Source organism: Agelaius phoeniceus, chromosome 3 (assembly GCF_051311805.1).
Source record: "Agelaius phoeniceus isolate bAgePho1 chromosome 3, bAgePho1.hap1, whole genome shotgun sequence".
NCBI classification, from domain to species: domain Eukaryota; kingdom Metazoa; phylum Chordata; class Aves; order Passeriformes; family Icteridae; genus Agelaius; species Agelaius phoeniceus.
In genome coordinates, this window is record NC_135267.1 from 63,748,379 (window position 1) to 63,770,102 (window position 21,724).

Here is a 21,724-nt window from a genome sequence, read left to right on the forward strand (position 1 = left end):
GTTCCAGTCTTTCATCTAACAGACTATCTTAACATCAAAGTTTTCCTACCCTTTACTAACTGTATTTCTTTATTTACTTTATTTATTGCTGAAGAAGTAGAAATCTCTCCACAAAGCTCTGGGCACCCTGCCATTAACACAGATACACAGAAAGATTGTATGCATTTCAGAGAACCCCATTTCCTAGAAAAATGCCACCTCCCCTCAAACCTCAGTCCACACTGAACCTGCTCATCCAGCCTAAAACACTCCCCAGGTGCTCCTTCAGAAACTAACACTGCAGAAGTAAAAGCCTTAACATCTTTTCCCTAGATAGATATTCTCTTGTCACTCTTTTACTAAAGAGTAACATTGAATCCTCCATTCCTAATACCAAGTGTTTTTTTTTTCCTGTTTCCAACAGGACAACACAAACCAATCACCAATAATCTAAAATTACATTGCCTTAAAAACAAACACAAAAAGCAAACAAGCAAGCTAAACTCCCCCCCCCAAACCCAAACCAAACTGCACCCATGTATCACCCTAGAGAAAATACCACAGAAGATGAAGAAATCATATTTTTTAAAGTGTGTAACCAGAAATTCTCCTGAAGTTATACATAGAATACAAAAATGAAGTGGAAAAAAAAAAATCTTTCGGGTGATAGAAGCATGCTGGAGATACAACAATAAAATATCTCTCTGTTCCTTTTTTCCTTTTTATTATGAAATACTGTGTTTCGGTGTTACCTAGGTTGTACCGAACCAGGTTGCAGTTGTTTTAACAAGGCTGCAGTAAATAATTAAATGAAAAAGGAAGTTCTAGACCTAAGCAGATTGCTTCACAGGGAAATAGTTTGATTGCTCCAATCACTGTCATCTTCAGCTTCCTTAAAATGTCACAAAAATATAGTGGAGAACATCTTGATTAAGTGGGAATGCATGAAACAAGAAAAATAAGTAAGTTACATTTTGTTAAGAGGACTTTCTGCTCTTCATATGGGATACATTAGAATTCTAACTAAATATCTCTAAGAGTAATTACAGTTTTATCTACATATACACAGACATCTCAACAATATAAACCCCTCCCAGAAACAGACACCATTAGGGTTGCACAATCAAGGACAACTGAAGTTAGGAAATGCCAGAGTTAACCTTCCTCTGGCCCTTGTGCACAGATAATTGAAAAAAAATCTTCAATTACATAATCACATACTACTGTTTTTGCAGGATCTCATTCAATGCACAGGAAGGACAAACCCCATGAAATAAGCAACTTTGCAGTATCCTGCTTTACTTCTGTTCTTCGATGTGTTACCCTCAGCCTTGAAGCGATTCCAGTTCTCTCCTGAGGCATTATCACTGACTTCCTCATGAGCTCTTCTGTGGTGTTCATTAGCGTAACATCTGAACCTTCCTCCAACAGTTATTTTATTAAAAAAATTTACAACATGGCTGTGATGGAAGAAGTATTCTTAAACTCATTTTACAGAAGTATATCTGGGGAATATCAAGTTCAGAAAAATTTTCTGATGTTAGGTGTTTCAGACATGCAAGATCTAACTTACTTGTGATTTGCAGCATTTTATAGATGTTAATATAGTCAAAAACAGTTCCTATTCACCTCAGCTGCAATCAGAGATGCAAATCATTCTATTGGTGTAAATTAGTAACAGAAACTGAGACACATTAAAGACAGGCATGAAATTCATTTGCTGAGCCACCCATAACAGATAATAGAGACAGACTTCAGTTTTCTAGCACAGCCTTCACCCACCCTTGCGATGAGATCTCTTTGCAATCCAGTTCCTCATTCAGTGTACGTATTTTACCTCTGGCCACACTTTAGGCAAAGACCTCAAAAACCATATTAGTTTTTTTTTTTTTCCTCCTGGCATGTCTACTTTGTACAAAACTGATGGCCAGACACAAAAAGCAGGTGGCTTTGTAATACACCCTGCATGATCACCATGGATGTGAAAATGGAAAAATCCATAGGCAAACTGAATTCTTTAAGTCTGTTGTTTCCTAATTACTGGGATGACAACTTTCTAGACTTAGTACTTTCTTTTATCTATTTTCTTACTAAAGCTTTATTCTATTATTTACAATAAGTCAAATTTGAAAACTACAATTTTGTGACAATCAAAGGACACCTTCCCCGCTGGTCTACCACACAGGTTTCTGACAGATCAACTAAACTAGCAACTGCTGATTCTACATTATAATTCTCTATTTCACTAGCTGAATCCCAAGCTTTTCCTCACCTCCACATAAGACAGGAAATTACTGCAAAGTAAAAATACATGAATGTCTTACTCTTTGTCAGAATTGGTGTGATTAAAAGGTTGCGTTACTTTAAAGCAGTAACAGACAAGTAAGAGCCATTTAATAGCATGTGGCATTTCAGAAATAAACATACTGTGTCATAATTAGAAAAGATAGATTACAAGGATACGGCATTACCCACCTATGATTGGGAGCCTGGATATTTACTCAAACCTCTCTTATTGCTACTGATAAAGAGGTCCTCACAATGAAAGCCATTATTCATTCAAGTCTCATAAGATATATTTTTCCATGACCAAAGCAGCCTATATTCAATAACATAATTTACTTAAAGTGTGGACAAAGTCTTTGTGCTCTGTGGCTGGATTTACAAATCTGTCAGTGCACATAGGAGATCCACCTGCACAATCCAAATAAACATAATACCGTGTTTCCATATGGACATTTGTCCTTAAACTTATACAAAATGTTAGTTCAACATGTGCTTCTGTTAAAGTTGTATCATAAACATATAATGTTCTAGGATAATTTTATCCTAATTTTTATAATTTATAGTAATTGCATATTTTAAAGTAACAGCAAAGAACAAGTAGCTTTATTTACAGCAATACACAAGCACAGGGTAATGGCTGATGCTACCTCCAGACTATATATCTCCAGCAGTGATAATGCCAATTAGTACTTGTTTACTTAAGAAAGCTCATGTTACATGGAGAAAAGTAATAAAATACCACCATTATTATTATTTCATATCTATCTTATGAGTTTAGGTGGGCAATCCTCTTTGAGTTATATTTGCATTATAGCTTTAAAAATATAACAGGCAAATTGTTAATCTTACTGAAGGCTTCATATGTGTAATACATAGCATAACCCCAAGAAAGGTCCATAAGGGAACATATTTCCCAGATCAATGTTTAGACTGGGCATACTGGTCTTTGGTGGTTTTCATAATTGATGACAAATTGGTAAGTACAGCCCAACAGTGGTAGATAATAGTGCAGAGTATCTCGCTCCTTCCCAAGTAACTGGTTCCTGAATGTATGCAGCACCTCGGCCATACAAAATCTACTTGCACAGCCTTTGACTGTCATATTTGTTACCATCAGTATTTGTAGGCACACTTCTCAGTTTACACACCGACACCATAATTACTATCAGGAATGATATAAGAGGAATAAACGGGGACTGTTGTGAGGGCCAGAATAAAAAACTGAACCACAAACATGAAGAGAATTAAATTATGACAAAGTATAAAGAACAAATTGCAAGTACCACAGAAGAGCTTCCTGACAAGAAAAAAAAAAGGTTTCATCAACTGCTATTAAGTAATTTATGTTTGTGACTCACAATGGTCACATTTTGATGACCAGATTCTAGTTTAAGACCTTTTTGTTATTACAGTATATGACATTATTTTTCCATTCTGCTGTCCTTGTATAATTTCTTATATTGAATTCTGCAAAGGGAAACTAATCAAAATCTAATGTGAAGTACCACAAATTGCTAGTAGACCTGATTTTCCTTTTTTTTTAAGTTTGGCTTGATCCCTGCTAATAAAAGATGTTTCTTTGGATTTTCACGTATTTCAAGTGAATAAACACAGTAGCTGACTAAGATAAGAAGCATTGTAGACCTCACCCTAAAGATTAAAACTCTAGCCAGGCTGAGCTGTCTTCTCACTAGAAACACATGCAATAAAGTAAAACAAGAGGAAAGCTGAAAAAATCATGCCACTATAACCAAAAGCAATTCACTTCAAAAGGAAAAACAAAGCTTTCTTCTGTGATTTAGGATTAAACACCAGAGTGGATGTCTGGATTCTTATGATATTTTAACTGACTCTGACAGTTACTGAACAATCTCCAGTGTGATGTATTAAATCTAGCTGAAAAAGAGAGTGATAGAGCAAAAATGCTGGCTTCTCCTTTGCTCAGTTTTTGAGAGTGCTGAGAATATTCATTCAACACTGAATCTCAGGGAATCTGAGGTGCTCTGACTCCCACAAATGGTACCATATCCCCAAAAAAAGCAGGAACATTGATGGAAGAAAAAGTCTTTCAGTATCAATCCTTCCAGAAGAGTTTGTGCATCTGAATTTTTTTTCTGGAGCTCAAGTAAATTCTTAAGTACCAAGAAAGGATTCACATGACATGGGGATTACACAGACAAAAAACAGAATACAAAACCCTCTTCCATTTCACTGGGTGAGATCACAGTAATCTGCAGACAAAACCCACAAGTTACAACATATAATCATTGCCAAGTGTACACAGCAACTTTTCTTTCCTTCTTTAAGCCTTTTTCCTTTCTGAACACTGAACAGTGATGCAGCACCATGCAAATGAAACCTTTTAAAGCCATGGGGCAGAACTTTGGCTTCCTCTGACACAGGAGAACTGCTTGTTCAAGACACCAACTTCCACTTAGTTTCTGTTTGGATATTTGGGGAGGGGTTTTCCAAAGAGCTCCACAGTGATGTAACTCCGCTCTTATTCAAGGATAGTCAAACCTGCACTGACTTTGGTGGGACCCAGTAAAATGAATGGAATACAGTCCATGGAGGAACCACCAGAACATATACAGCTGAACATCCACTTAAGAATTTCCTTATATTTTAGTCCAGAAGTTGTGCAAAAACTATTTGAAGATTAAAACAGATTTGTCTCAATTTCCCCACTCCTAAGCATAAAAAAGCACAGCACAGACTTTCTATGAAATTATGTCATTATTTTCTCAATCATATTACTAGTAAGTTATTTTCCTTTACTTTCTTGAAAAGAATACTTATTTAAGAAAAATGATCCCTTTAAGAGAACATGGCTAAATTTTTAAATTAATGTTGTAATTTTCTCCTTCTGATTCAGAATACTTATTATACCAGAAAAATTATTAGGATGATAAGGCAAGATAAATGTTTTGAAAACAATAGCTTTAAAAACTGGACTCTTCTCAGCTACATTTCTGGCATCTGCTACATTCCATTGCTATGATGTGCTATTCAGAAAAGATTTATGCAGCCAAGCATTTTTTTCCCTAAGATCTTGAGTTCAGCTATTGATTCTATGATTAAATGGCCAGTAATTAAATTTTGTTAAGCTCTAAAAAAAAGAACAACTTCAAATAGTTTTGTTGACGATAATAGCCAAAGGAGCCAGTAAGCACAGGAGTTGTGTAAAACAGAATACTTGTATCACATACATCAACATTGCCAATAAAGAAGGAAAGAAACCTACCCAAAACTAAAGACAACTATACCAGATATTATTTGCAGGTAGCTTCTAAGTTACTAGATCTTGGCCAGAGATTTAGAAACTTACTGTTTGTTATTACCCACATGAAAAATACGTGTATATTTTATTAGAGAGAGGGAGTGTACACATAGAAAGATGTTTGCCTTTTTAATCCTCAGTAGTATCTTTTGATTGCCATGTGCCACCAGAAGGAGAAATTTATTATTCTGTCCATGCTATTTCTGCATTTTTTAGTTCCCCAGAGACCTTTCCAGGAATGAAGAAGTGTTAAATGCAATTCATTTGTATAGTAGTGAAATAATCACTCAACAGTGGAGCAATTCCTTATATGCAGAGACAGACAGAGGGAAGGCCTGACTGGTGGCATTTCTGATATACTGAAAAAAATGCCTTTGCCAGTTCCAATGGCAAGATTTTAGCAGAAGCATAGCCAATTCAAAATATGATCAAAATACTAGACATCACAGAAGTGGTATATGGCCAAAATCTGACTGGTCAAAGAAAAAAACCCCACACTTTATAAACCAGTTATATAATAAACTGTAACCAGAGCAGCTAGTGCATATCTGATGTACCAGGCTTACCCATGTGAGAGAGGGGGCACATTATTGGTATTGTTCCACTTCCTTTAAGTGCCTTTATCAGTGAAACAATTTTTTTAAAGACCCACAACTTCTAACCCATTATATAGTTTTCCAGCACCAGCATTTTGCCCTTTCATTTTTGTGTGTATATTACATACATACATGAAATATAATGGTTCTTTAAACCAAAGTTAAAGCCCAAGATAAGTTAACACCACTTGGGTGATTTGTTATTCAAAATATTGGATGGGTGGGCACCCATACCAGAATAAAATCTCAGTTATTTTAGATTTCATTGCAAAAGACTGTTCCTTTCTGTACTTTTAACAACTCATCAGACAAGTGATTTCAGGATTCTCTGTACACTTTCAGTTTCTATAAAGTGCAGTATAATATGTAACTATCATACTTTGGATAGGGAAGATATTTAGACAGAATCAGAAGAAAAAAATTTCAAAATTTAAACCCAGTTATAGACTTTTCCTGTAAATTCAAGGCAATGAGAAAAAACAGTTGCCCTCACACTTAAAAAAAAGGCACAGAGGACTGGGTCACTTGTACAAATGCCTCTGTGATAGCTTCAACCATGAGGTCTTTCTCTCCACCTAAAAGGCAAGTTCTGATTAAAAAATGCCTTGAGTTTCATGGTATGGATTTGTCACTGCACAGTTCTTAATTAAAAGAGCTCTGAGAAGTCAGGGCATGCATCTGAACAAAACAAACTCTGTTCAAGACAGGGAGTTGCAGCTTTCTGTCTGACACCCGTTAAGAAGCATATTCATGAATGAAAAAAGATGGAACTATAAAAAATCTGATTGCATTGTAGCCTTTCAAAAATTACATTAGCTGTGTGACAATCTTTTCATGGATCTACCCTGTGTTCATGGATCTACCCTGCAAGCTCTAGCAGATATTTAGCTCTGGAAAAACACTGGACTGGGAGACAGTTGGCCTGCTTTGGGGAAATCCAAAAGAAAAATGGTTTCAAAAATAGGAACTTTTTGTCACTCTTTGAGCAAATTATTTTACAATACACACTTTTTCAATCTAGAATAACTTTTCAAACATTAATTTCTTTGAAAATAGGCCATGCTGACACTTCCATACAATATTAACTATCTTAACATCTTCATTAATACAGCAGTAGTTTTAAAGGATTATGCAATCTGAGTTACCACTGTAGTGGCCTCTATTGTCAAAATTGACTATTTGCTACAATGGAATTTGGACAAACCAGTAAGTAACTGAAAAGATGTTCAGAAATTACTGAAAAGGAAATTTACAGAATGGGAATTAGTAAATATCTTCGGGAGCTGAAATCTTGGGAACAATTAGCAAAATTGTTTCCAACTAACAAATTGAAAACAGTTAACACACTGTTCAAGCAGCTGTAGCCCCAGAGAATAGGGGGAAAAATAAACCAAAAAACTCCACAAAACCTACAACATGAAAGATCATAAAAGAAGAGCACAAGTTCATAGTGGTACCAAAAATGTAGGAGTGGAGTTGGGTTTAAAGTGGAAAGTGGCGTGATCTTTTCAGAGACAGCAATTAAAATAGACTTATGTGAAAGATATCTGGAGGCCAGACTACATAGGCAGACTTCTAACTCTGAATTATACACTTAATTTTCCTGCACTGCAGCAAGAGTTAGAGCTTAGTCTGTCATTTACAGGAACTGAGCAGACCAGCAAGCACTGAACCCAGACAAAACAAGAGGGGTTTCTGGAAACCCTCCCTTCCTTTGATATGCATGCTTATAGAATTATAGATGTCCTCATGGCTTTATTAAAATAAATTATATTATCATATCTAGGGCAGGAAAAGTAGTTTTGGTTCAATGTATCACAGCAAGGGATGTACTTCTCTGATGTAACTTATCATTATTACTTTAATAGTTTTGTTAACTTTGTAGAAAATGTTCAGTCTATAGCTAAAACACTTTTTTTTCCTCCCAAAGCAGAGATATTTTTCTCTTCCATGATGAGAGAAAGAAATTCAGACTTAGTACATGTGAATAATTAAATCAGATGTTTTTCATACACAGTCACAATTCCCTCACTTTTTCTCAGATTCTTGAAAAATAAACATCATATATGTTTTTCCTCATTTTAGTATTGTATACCTATCTCAGACACCTCTGTATTGTGGTTGTGTGCAAATGCAAATTTGAACATTTCTTTATCAGAAAGTGATAACTGAGGCCTTGCTCTAGTAAGCATTACATGTTACACCTTGTGGAAAAAGCTTAAGCAATCTCACTAAGTAAACAAATACTATGTTCTAGCAAAAGTAATCATGGACATTAAAATAGGCATCTAAAATCTGCAAGATCAGCTCTTCTGATTAATTTTGAAATGCTGACTTTACAGTGGTAATTACTCACTTCTATCCATTAGGATATTAAATGAACCAATTTAATTACACAGTATTAATTGTGATACCTATTGAAATGCACATCACACAATTTCTAGATTTGTATGTTAGGAACTTCTACCTGGAAAACTTCTATTTCTAGTTAACACCTTCACTTCACAATACAATGCTTCTCACATTAGTAATCCACAGGAGAAAAAAAGTGGTACTCACAAAGACTCAGTTTTTTGATAAAACAGAAATGCATCTTGTTCTAAAATTTTCGTTCACTTTATTGAGAGCAAGTGACAAATAGATAAAAAATTAATTTTTTCACATAATAACCCCTATCAGGGCAGGCTTTTGTAAAGCACAGTCCAGATGGCAACAAATCATCTTAAGCCTATTTTTGGAGATACTGCTAAGGTAGGTACTTTTATTATGTGTTGTGATAAACAGTATTGACAAATATTCAAGCTTCTCTTGGTTATATTTTTTAATTTCTAACAGGGAACAGAGAAAATGAGGCAAAAATAATTTATAAACAGATTCTAAAATACTATAGGTTGTAAAGATTGGACCTTCTGTGACAGGTTGCCCTTTCTTTGAAGGTATAGTGTTTATAGAGAGGTACATTATTTAGCCTTTGTTCCAATAAGGGAGTGCAGAGACCCTGTACAATGAGGTCCTAGTCAGCTTAGAAATGCCTGAGCACATTCCTTATCGGTTTGGCTGCAAGGGCATATCAGAGGAGGGGGAAAAATCACTGTGCTTCTAAGGCGGTATTGTCTTGGTTAATGCAAAGAGGTTGAAACATTTAAGGAGGGGAAAAGAATTATTAACACCATCAAAAGATTATAGCTAAAAAAAGTAAACAGAAGTAATGAAAGGCAGGTTCCTGTGAAATTCATTTCAGTAGTAATTTACTTTTATATTAACAAACTGTCAACTAGGGGAAATACAAGAAAGACAACTAGCAACTTTTTCTCTGCAAGATTTGTATGAACAGAAATTCTAAACACATGTCTCAAGCCAGCAAAAATTTAGATATTAAACAGAACATAAAAGAGATAGCTCATGATATGTTTTGTTTAAGCTAAATTAAAATATATGAAAAAACCCTGACAGGGAAAGAGGAAAGAATAAAAAAAACCTTGGAGCAGTTCATTAAATACATAGATTCCTTCTGACTAATCTCTCAATTACTCATGATTTATGTATGCCTCTGTAAGGAAAGACTGCCAGACTGAATATTTTTTCCAAACTTTTTAAATTTCCTGATGTTTTCCATAACTTTCAGAAATAAGAATTTCCATGCCTGAGTCAGGGACAGAACTATCAGTCACATTTACCCTGCTCAGCAATAAATGCACACCCGCTCCCACCCCTGGGATGCCATGAGAGGAGTTCGACAAAGCACCAGCAGCAACTTTATCAAATCACCCCCTGCTGTACGTGAGGATTGTGCCAACTGACTGGGTTACTGCCTTGGCACTTGGGTTCTTGCTTTGCACATGGTAAGGAGGAAGATAAGGGAATGTGCTGACAACCATTTCATTATTTGCCCAGTGATAGGATCTTCGGCCCTTGTCTGGGGTAGGCAGCTTGAGATCTGTGAAAAAACCACACTTCCTGACTTGTCTGTGCCAGATAAAGCCCAATCCATTTTCACAGTGTCACTAACTCTTGCTGCTAGTGCTGGTGGCATGAGCAATACTTCCCACCATACTGACTTCCCATCTCTTATTAGGCTTCTGAACTCACAGACTCACCCTGAAATCCTCCCATAAACAAGGGAGGACTTTATTCCCTCCTTTATCTAAGCAGACACAACTAAGGACCATAACAAAGATGATCTTATATTGTGGATCATCATCAGACGTGGGTGAATGACCTGCCTTCAGATTTTTTTTTCTTGATGAATTAAATACAGAAATTTTTCTTTGAATCACCACTAAAATTTAGATTCCCGGGGCTGTAACAGAATTGAAATTTACACTTTGGTGAGCTGCTGAGAACTGATTAAACTCTCTCTGAGGACATGGAAATGTGACACCAGTGCACTTTACTGATGGATGACCAAAGGACAAAGGTTCATTCTAGCACCAGCTACAGCCACAGTAATTTTGTGGTAACATCAGCATGGGGCTAATGCAGATATAGTGTAGTAAGAATTACAGATGTCCTCATGGCTTTATTAAAATAAATTTTTTCACATTCTGAATAAAACTAAATATGGCTGCACAGCAGTCAAAACATAAAATATCTATTGACCCTTATAAGTCAATATATATATATATTGACTATAAGTCTACTAATGACATAAGAAGGTGAAAACTCTTGTGAGGATGTTGCTATCTCGAATGTTCAAGTGTTCAAAAGTCCAGAATTCCAGTGCTGACAAGACACTCAATAACTAGACTGGAAAATAATTATGCAAACTGCAATCTGCATTTGAGGTCACTGAGAAAACTGCAGTTCTGCTCCTGAGTTACCATAGAGAGCGCAGACAACTCCAAAAGACAGCACAATATTGAAACAATAGACATTTTATTATGACAGCAGAAAAGCAAAAAAGTAAGGGGGGAATAAACTGAACGTTTTTGTGAGGTTACACACACCTGAAGCAACTGATTTTCCTTTCCATACTGAACTGCTCCTTCCTTATGTCAGATAAATTGAAGCCATTGTGACAGGACAAGCAGCAAAACAATCTTTTAGACACAGCAAAAGCCCTGTCATATTCCAAGATGTGCAATTTCCAATGGGTCTTCTCATTTCCCAGATTTTTAACCAAAAGAGATTCTACAGGACAATGATTAAGAAGGAACTATAGATATTAGGGAAGTTTGGAAATTATATAATGTATTTCTCAGCCCCAGGGAAAGAGGACTATAGATTTAAGCCATTTCTGGTAGATATTACTATACATTTCCAGGGACTGGGATTTCCCAGTCTTTCTTGACATCTATTTCACTGCTATCTAAACCTTTTGATGAGATGTCCTCCCCTCATTTATCTTCTTGTAATTTAAGCCCATTTCTTTTTGCCCTTTCAACTTGAAAAGATCAGTCTATCCCCTCCCACTGCACCTACCTCCTGAAATATTCTCAGTTCTTATGCATTCCCTCTTTTGTCTATTAAAACCCAAAAAATCTTAGTTCTTTCTGTCTGCCTTCATTAGTTACAGTTTCTAGAACTTTGTTCACTCCATTTGTTCTCTCCTGGGCTCTCTGAAATGAATGAAATGTACAAACAAACAAAAAGTTAGGAATATCTGAGTCTCCTATAAAAGCAGATTTAACTAATTCTGTTTAAAACACCCCCATTCCAACATCTGAGCTGCCATGCAGCCCTTTCACTGGAAGACAGGCAAGCTGTTTACAAGGGAGGTGAGACATACACTCATCACAGGGAAACTGAGGCACAGCTAAATGACCCACATAAGACTATCATGGACATCTACCTCAGACAGGAATGGAACCATGACAAGTTACTAACTGAGCTGTGCAGTAACTTCCCCCTGACTCATAACACATAACTTGAAGCCAGTGTGCCCAGACTTTGTGGCTGCTGAGTTCTTAACTAAATAGTACATGCTATATTTTTATCATTTTTTGGTGTTAATAATTTCTTTCTGTTTCAAGTGTCACAATCCATCCATTGATTCCTTTGAGGTACCAGACCTATACTTGAACTGCACTCCACTTGTGCACCTGCTTGTCAGTACCTTACCAATCTGTGGCTGAATATTCTTTCCACAGACCATCTCACTCCAGTTCTAAGTTTTCTGCTCTGTAATCCCTCTCCTAAGCTTTGTTTCTGAAAGCAGGCCCAGTATTGTAGTTTTCCTCAAACTAAACTATAAAATTATTACTTTTGCATTTTCCATGTCACAGTGTGACTGATATCTTTATCCTTATGAATAGCCCCTTAAATCATCCATAAAACCTGGACCTAATGATCTTAATCCCTTGCTTGTATGTAACCTCCTCTGGGCAAAGCTTAATAAGCACCAATAGCTTTCTAAGCTTACAGCTCACTAGAGAATCTGGATGAATGTCAGGCTTTTATGAGATTTCTACTGTAAATTCAGTCAAGCTTAAGCTGCCAGAGAGATTATGAATACCATATGAATCCACAGCCAAAGTGACCAATACCTTTTAAGAACATGAAATAAAAAATGCAGGAGCAGCAGCGTTTCCTGCTTTGTCTGTCTTGCTCTATTTGAAAAGCCAGACAAAAAGATTCTATTTTGCAGGATAACCTATGCTTTTACATCAACATAAAAAGAAATATGAACCCTGAGGGTCTACAGGCAAGTACTGCCAAATGACAGGTTCCTGTAAAGGTAAATGTCTCATTTTCATTTCAGTTGAGTGTTAACAGCAGACTGCCCATCATCTCTTTCACTACTGAACAGCAAACGTCTTTCTATTGAACCTGGGCATTTCCAGTGTACCTTATTTATCTACTTATTATTCAGACTGACAGGGAAATATTTTTTCCATTATTGACAGTTTTGAAGATTTCAAATCTCTTCCTGTGGAGGCAACAAAGGAAAAGCCCCCATAGGGATCCACTTGAGATTGGAACACTTTGGCTGCTTTTACAATCCAATGGCACCAATCATTTTATTGCTGAAGAGGTTAGCCAGAGACATATATGATTTTATAGAAGTGTATCCTGGAGTTTGGCACAGGGCTTTTGACCTTACTTGTTCAGCAGCAGCACAGGTAGCCATGGTGTGATGAGCTGAATGTATGGGTGAGTTTGTGGTTGGCTTTCTCTGTCCTCACAGCACTGACTGGGACCTTCTGGCTCACAGGGCTTAGGTTGCTGTCACCTACACTTTCAGTTATCAATTTTTTGTTATGAAGAGGAATTAGCAAAGGATAACAATTTTGACATCCTAGTGTTCTAGCCACCAGGAAACAGCACACAGCAGATGTAAGTTAGAGGAGGTTTTGCTGATTTATTTTGTGCTAAGAATGGCAGCAGCATGGCCCAAGATCAAGTATGGAACAGGAACACGAAGACACAAAATCCATCAGTCAATGGAACCACAGCTGAGAGCAGATCCTAAATGCATTTCTGGCTACAGTTTAATGGATATGGAAAACACCTATTAAAGTGATATGAATATGGAAAATGCTACTGCACAGTGACAACATTGTTTTGTCTCTAAAAAAATTGTAGGTTTAAAAATTTTAAAAAGCACTTTTTTAAAAAGGAAAAACATTACCAAAGAAGTTAGAAGCCCTTTCTATATATAAACAATCTTTTTTTCCAATGGCAAGCCTGTCAAAGCAAAACTACCCATCTGATACAGAATTAGCTGGGCACCACAAGCTGCTCCAAAATTTTCATATGCTCCAGAATAAACTCCAGACATCTTTTTTCCAGCAAAGCAGCTGGATCTCCTAAAATACTTTGCACTTCAGTGGTTAGGACAAGACATTTACTGAATGAAATCTCTCATTCATATGTTTAAAGAAAACAGTCAAAATGTTACATTATGCTGTGCTGAAGTGCCACACAGATTAAGATGATGTAAAGTTTAAACTGATGGTTTTTTACAGTGTACAGTTATCTTACATATAACTTGCATATACTTTGCTGAAGAATGTTTCTATTATTTGAGTCATAAAAGCTTTTAAAAATAATAAGCACACTTCAGGTGTTTTACCACTTTGAACTACAGTGAAGGGTAATTAAATACACAATCTGCAGGCACAAACAGTACTGTGGAAAATGGAAGAACTACATGATTACCCACAGAATTTCAACTACCAGAAGAAATTCACAAGAGGCAGGCATTAACAAGGTAAACACAAAGAAAGAGCAACATTAAAGAATTCAAAGAAGAGATTCAAAGGAAAAAAATAGTTACAATTAATAACAGCACAACTGTAAAAAATGGCAAAAATAAAGTTCAGCAGTAGCAGAACACAGGACCCAAGCTATAAAATCACAAATAGTGATCATAATGCATCCTTTCATCAAAGTGTTATATTGTACAGAATTCAGCCATACATAAGCATAATCCTCGGTCATTAAAATTTTGGCTCCTGGACAATTTATTTATGCAAGAAGATAAATTGCTGACTTACCTGCTTGCTGCATGCATATAATATATGTGGTAAACAAGTACAGACAGTGATGCAGCTTCCATTTCCAGTGATAGCACCACATTTCACTTCCATGAGACATCCTGTGGGAAAAAAGAAAAGTAACCAAGAATTCAGGGAGTTTTACAAGACAAGAAAATGAGGAAGACTCTGTTGTTAGTCAAACTAGTAGCCTGCAGTAAATAAAGTAGTGAAAATTATGGATGGCCCTAGTATTGCTTAAATGGAGACAAAAGTCTGCTAAAAAGGGTCAGAAATTATGTTGTCTGGCTCTTAGTAGACAGCAAAATGGAAGGCTGGTCAGCCTTGGGCTTCTAAGCAGATAGATGTGGGTGTTATTTCAGTAAAAGAAACAAGAAGCACAGTCTGAAAAAGTTAAGTTGTAGGGGTTTTTTTGAAATATGAAATTTTACACGTATAAACACATTTATTCTATTTACTTATACATAATAAATACATATTTGTTATTAACTTAATAAGGACAGTAGATTATAATTTGCCTCTGCCCTTAACAAAGCTTTCCATTTTTCTGTTCTAATGTTTTGACAGCTATGATATCTTCTGCTGACAACTTTTATGAAAATCCTGAAACTTTCCTTGCCAAAATCTAGGAGCTCACCTGTGCTGCCAGAGGAGTCAGGGACATACTGATTATTTCATAAAATAAATGCAGTTATAGAAAAGCCTCTACCAGTTAAAGCTTGAAGTTAAAGTTTCCTTTCCCTTGCAGGCTAGAGGATATTTAATGGCTAAACCAAAATGCTTCCTCCACTGTGGGCAAAAAAGGAAGCAAAAGTCTTAATAAACTTCTTCACACCTTTATTCATGCATCCAAAATGAATGGTGCTCCACTACATTCACGTCTCATTTTATTCAACAAGTTAGCAGCAAGCAAAAGGAAGTAACAAGTAACGAAATACAACTGCATTATTTTGACCAACTCCTTCCTCTCCTATTTGGTGATGATAATTGGCTTTTGTTCAGTAAGATATTATCTCCCTCAATTGAGGTAAATAAGGAAAAAACTCTTCCTTCTTCTCCATAGATATGTGAACCCACCAGTAAAAGCTGGGGCAAATGTAAAACCTTTTCCAGTGTAAGCGTCTGTTTATTCCCCAAGTGGAAAACAATGCAGCAAGATAAACCACTGTAAAGGAACAAGTAATATTTCAGCTTTAAAAGTAGTAATTCATCAAAGCACTCCTGTGGGCTAGATGCCAATGGGCCCAGGTAAATGACACTTCAGCAGACTGCTGCTATCAGTTAGGCTTCCATTGAGTGGAGTGTTACACAGCACAGGTATCTGGTTACAAAAGAAGTTCAGTTCTTTGTGGGTAGTTGTATCAAATTAGGAATCTGAAGCAGATTTATTTTTTCTGAGATACTGCAAAGTCAAACCTAACAAGTGTTGAAGACAAGCTCAGAAAACATGGGGCTCCGAAATACAAGAATCTCTTTGATGAAGCCAGACATACAAAACTGGATTATCAAACAGTAGAATTATTGTCCTTCCACTTAGTGATCCAAAAATCCCTATTAAAATCTCAACAGCAGAAAGCTGAGGTTTTGGAGCTGTTGCTTTCCAATGTATATAATTCATAAATCCACAATAACTTTAATATTAATTTAGAAAATTGAATTTGAGCAGAAGTCCTTTGAAGACATGAACAGTTGCACACACACCCAAAAACATACAGCATACATATATACTCACAGAGTGGGGAAATGGAAATGTTGGGGCTAACAGCATGACACACCAGAGATACAAAAGAGTTTTCCTGTGCCTACAGAAGAGTTTGCAGATGAGATACATGGCATCCTGCTGCTTAATCTACCAATGCAAACCTGTAGAAGTGGTTGCATTACTGGTTTTTGTTGCTGGTTTGTTTTGATCAAGCACATTAAACAGTTATTAGACTAGGAAACAAACAATTATTAATTCAGAATAATTCTGTGTTAAATTCCATCAAACTGATAAATTGTCTGTATCGTCACTTTTGATATCTCTGTGAGCTCAGACAAAGATTTTGCTCATTTAATAATGGGAGAATCTGAAACAACACATTTGAGATACCCAGGGAAAAATAACATGACAAGTTTCTGCTGCTTAGGTCTGGTGTGAATGAAATTCTATGTTAGTCTGAAAGAAGTATTTAATCTGGCCAATTTCTATTTGTTACTGTTTACTTGCATTGCAGTAATGCTTACAAGCCAGTACTCCGTGGTACTCCAGAATGATAGTTTATAGTCTGTTTCCTCACCCTCACCCATTTAAAAAGTGCTAGTCAAGAAAGATTTCAAGAACATGGATAAGCAACAACAGAGCCAAGCATAAATAAATGCAAACAATAAGGCAGAAAGGAGTAGCTTTAAAGACTTTCCCCCAGAGTAAAAAGCTAGATAACTACATAACTGCTATTAAAAATACACAACTCTCCACCAAAATAAATAAAACAAAACAAATATATAAAAAAGAGCAAACTATCTCCTCCCCTTCTCCACCATTGAAGGACAAAACAATTATCTTTATACCAAATTGTCTCAGTTGACAAGAAAAAGGTTTATCAAACTCTGACAAGAACGAACACAGAAGCGCACGCTACCAAAACACTCCACTAATGTGGGCACCATGAGTCAGATCTGTTTCTTTTGGAGAAGATTGCTGAAAAACTGTTTTACAAAGCATAACCACCAGCTGAGTGCTATAAATTAGTGAGGAAATCAGTTATTTATATGTTCCTAGGATCTTGCAGACCCAAAAATTCAAAATTCAGAAAGCCTTACACTGTGATGTGTAACACTCCTGTTCACACAAGAAAAAAGTTGTCAGGGATGGAAGTCAGATAACTGCCAACAAAAAGGCTGCATCCACAACAAAATCAATCCCTGATATTTTTATAATTTGACATTTCAGACAATTATGATAAGGTGTTGCAATAACTGATAAATACTTCCAAGGCTTTAAGAAAACACAACTTAGTTGCAGATATTATTCACCTCTTAGTAGCCACCATATTTATTTTAAGGTTCTTTTTCTTGGTTACTAGTGTTAATCAACATCTAGAAATGAATACAAACAGCATATGAATAATTCAATGGAAAAATCAGCAAACAATAATTCAATAATATTCAATAGAAAAATCAGCAAGTTCTGAGCTTGTTTATAGCTTATCGAGGAATGATATGGTCCCCTGACAGCACTGACCCGAGAGACAAACCTCTTTGGTCTTGTGTTCTTATTTTAAATACTATTAAAAAGATGTGTTCTGTCATTTAATATTCATTAACAGCACAGGGGATGATCTCAGAATAGCAATGTAGTAAAACACACCAGGAGTTTAGGTAAGCAAAGGGATGGACCCTGTAACAAAGAGATGGATCTGTAACAAAGATCTCAGACATGGAGACATGGATTATTTCAGCCTTTGTCTTTGGTTACATTGAAAATTGTTCATAGTGAGTTTTCTTCTGTATTTTGTATCAGTTTAAATGAAAAAGCCCTGTTCTGTCCCCAGCTGGTAACACACTAGCAGCTCTAAAGAAATCACTCTAGATTGTCACAGAACCAAACATTTCACCCAACATATTTGGGAATTATTAGGACACCTACAGTAGGAGTACATCTACTACAGATGGATGTAGTCTAGAAACAGGAATCCCTCTCAACTTTTGGGGATTTTTTGAGGGTTTTGGCCTTCTGTGGAGTCTGATTTTTCTAAAGTCTGAAGTACTAATTTTTCTATGGACTTGCATTTCCCAGTGCAGACACTGTGTGACATGACCATCTATGCACTCTAGCTACCAATTCAGTCCAGTCTAGTCCATAGCTACTTTCATTTCCTATAACATAGGGAGACAATAAGCTTATTCACAATTCATTTCAGAAGAGCAAAATAGACATGTAAATTATCTAAACCATAAATGGATAGTAACTTGACACAGTTCAAGATGGAATTACTGGGAGTTTTGCTACATCCAGCTACTAAATCTTACTCTACATGCCAGCAGCCAGCTAGCAGACAAAACAGCATTGCCTTTTAGGGAATATACAACTCTGCAGGACAACATACACAAAATGTGAATAATGCTGGAGTATTTCATTTGTAGACTGTACCAACCCAAACCAGGCAATACAAATTTGAATACACCATCTTCTGTGTTCGAAACTTTGTCAAAATTCCGTGGAGTAGGATGTGAATTCTGCCTCAGGCATGCTGACATGACTTTTTTTGGTCTTTGACATGTCTAAAGCTATTAAGGAAAAATGTTGCTGACACTTTAAAATTAAAAGAAAGATAATATCAATTTCACAATTTTTTTTCTCACATAGATTGTAAACAAAAATATTTTAAGCTTAATCACTCCCAAGTAGAACTGCAAGTGAAAGATGATTGTAACTCACAGTTTAATTCCCCAAGATTAATAGAGAAGTTGATTTTAACTCTGAAACCATCGCTTTAAACTGTAGTACATTAATGTCTTGAAAGATTAATTACACAATACCCCTTAAAACTTTCATTTTGTTAAGCACTACTTGTTCCTAATTATTCTTACAGCCAGCTTTGAAAACACCCTCTTGCTCATCAAAAGAGATGAAAAAAAAAATAAGACGCTGCCTTTTAATTTAAACAGTATCAGCCCTATCAGATCCATCTAAGTCCCTTGGCTTTTCTTTCAAAGGGAACCTTTCCCAGTTGCAGGCAACAAATCTGCTGGTTGTTTCCAACCCGGTAGCACCGCAACACTAAATCTTTAGGAACTCCCGATTTCTGCCTTAACTTGACGGCGCTGTGTGAGACCCCCCTGCCCTTTTCACTTGTACCGATTCCCTCGGGCGCATCCCCAGGATCTCGCTCCTGGCTGTGATCGCACCGGCGGAAAAACCTCAAAACCTCAGTACCTCGCCTTACCTTCGGCGAGGGACGGTCAGTAAAGGACAAATATCCCGGGGAAGGCGTCCGGAGGCCAGGGCAGTGTCCGGCCCGGGGCTGGTGCGGTCCGGCAGGAGGGGGAGCCCCCGCCCGCCCCTCGCCCCCGAGGCTGGCGGAGCCCCCGCTCCGTGCGCTGCCGAGAGTCGCGGCGCGGATGCGAATGCTTTGTGAAGCCCGCCCTGCCCTCCCTCTCCCTTCCCCTACTTTTTCCCTACTTGTGCTGGCACCTCACCTGCAGGGCTGCCTGTGGTGCCAGGGCTCCTCGACGTGAGCGGCCGCGGCCCCGAGCCGAGAGGCCGGGGCCGAGAGGGTGCGGGGGCACCGCCGCTCAGGGCAGGCGGCCAGCGGGGCCAAATGTTTCGCTACTTGCCCGCAAGCACGGGGAAATCCACCAGAGCGGTCCCAAGGATGGGGTTAGGGCGCCCTGGAAAGACAGCGGCCGCCCGGGAGCCGGCAGGGCAGCCGCCGACGGACACGGAGCCCGGACGGGGCAGAGCCCTGCCAGCCCTGCCCTCCGAGCTCCCGGCTTGAAAGTTCCCCGTTTCCCCATTCCTTCAGCCCTACCTACCTGCACTAGGGCTCAGCCCTGACATTACTCACCACCTACCGTGGGTGGTGGGAAGCCCTGCCGAGCCGCCCGGGGCTCCGATCCCCCTCGGGCGATGCAGCCCGCGGGGCGATCCGCGCTCCCCCAGCGCCCCGGGCGGCAGCCGCAGCCCTCGCCCCAGAGCCCGGAGAAGGGACTTACATGGTGACATTACGGGGCGGCTCTGCTCCGGGTCTCAGCAAGCATCCCCCCGCGCTGCCGCTCGCTCTGCCTCTGCCCCGCTCCCTCGCCGGCTCCTCGCAAAGGTCATCGCTCCTTGCCCACCTCTCTTCCACGCCCGCGCCGATCCGCTCCTCCTCCGCCGCGATGCTTCTCCCACCCCGCGCCGCGGCGGGACCTGCCTCTCTCTTTGCACAAGTCGGGGGAACTTCGGCGCGGAGCGGAGCCGCCCCGCCCGCTGCCCGCGCCCCGCAGTCAGGTGGCGGCCCCGGCGCGGCCCCGCGGCTGGCCCGGCCCACCGCGCTCCGGGGGCAGGACGCGCCTGGCGAGCCGCCACCGCCGGGGCCCCGAGCAGCCCTCCGGGGAGCTGCTCCGCGGGACCGGAGCGCCGCTCTGGGGACAGCGATGCCCACCCCCGCCCGGGAAAGGCGCTCCCCCGGCGGCACCGCACGGCGCCTTCCGGCTGACCCGGCTCACTGGTGAGGGGCTAGACCAGGCTGTGCAGCCCTCAGGCACCCCTCAGGAGATGATAGCCGCAGGCACAAAGCCACCCGCAAAGGACATGGGCCACTTCTGAGAAGATTGCATACTGGGGACACTGCCCTTGCCGGTCACAGCGCCCTGAGCGTGTAGCACCTCGCAGCATCCCGGTGGCAGCACACCCACCTGGGGACAAGCACACCCTGCACACCCACCACACTGAGCACTGCAGAGGGAAGAGCACATCTGCCCACCTGCTTGCCTTAAGACAAAAAAACTGTCCCAGAGCTGTGTCCCAGAGCTGCTGGCACAGACTCCAAGGCACTTAGTTTGTCAGTGTGTCAGTTTCCTTTGAAGTACCGAACACACTAGGGACATGAGATGGGTGGGTGGAGGTGGCGCAGCTCTGACCCACTTTAAAGTGTGCAAGGCAGTGTGCTGCACCCACAGAATGCTGGCCCGCACCTCAGTCCTGAGTAGTGCTCTTGGAGGATGGTAGTTTACACCATTTGCTAATGATCCTGAGCTCCTTTGCTCAATTAAAATCTGTAGGATGTGGGACTGCACTACAGGTAGGTAGGAAAGCATTGAAATGATAAAAAGAGAGAAACAAAAGGTCATCAGAGAAATCCAAAGTTTTCACGTACTCCATGGGTCTGAGCAGGCAGGATTAGGAAGGATGGGGAAATAAAAGACCTGGCGCAGTGAACCATTCAATGAAGTTATCAGCATGCAATGACAGTTAAAAGCAAACAGTCCCCATTAAAAAAAAAGAAAGAAAACATCAATAAATTTTTCATGAACTTTATACTGAACAATAATATTCACTTATTCTGGTCAATTTTTATTCTCTGTCCTTAAAACAAATCTATAGGCTTGTTTTCATTGTAAATTCCTGGCACTGAACATGGGCACAAGAGCTGCTGGGACAGGGTTAGCCAAATCCACAT

At 39.1% G+C, this 21,724-nt stretch overlaps 1 protein-coding gene across 4 annotated transcripts in view; it reads right to left on the minus strand.

Annotated features, from left to right (window-relative positions):
- Positions 1-20,550, minus strand: part of ADGRG6 (adhesion G protein-coupled receptor G6) — a 110,823-nt gene extending 90,273 nt beyond the window's left edge. For all 4 annotated transcript variants that reach the window (XM_077175458.1, XM_077175457.1, XM_077175460.1 and 1 more), the window contains exons 1-2: positions 20,277-20,550; positions 14,580-14,680 (exon numbers count right to left, since the gene is read on the minus strand). In XM_077175458.1, coding sequence (XP_077031573.1) covers positions 14,580-14,680; positions 20,277-20,278 — 103 coding nt within the window. In that variant the 5' untranslated portion in view covers positions 20,279-20,550. The remainder of the gene's footprint in view (positions 1-14,579; positions 14,681-20,276) is intronic.
- Between the last annotated feature and the right edge of the window lie 1,174 nt (positions 20,551-21,724).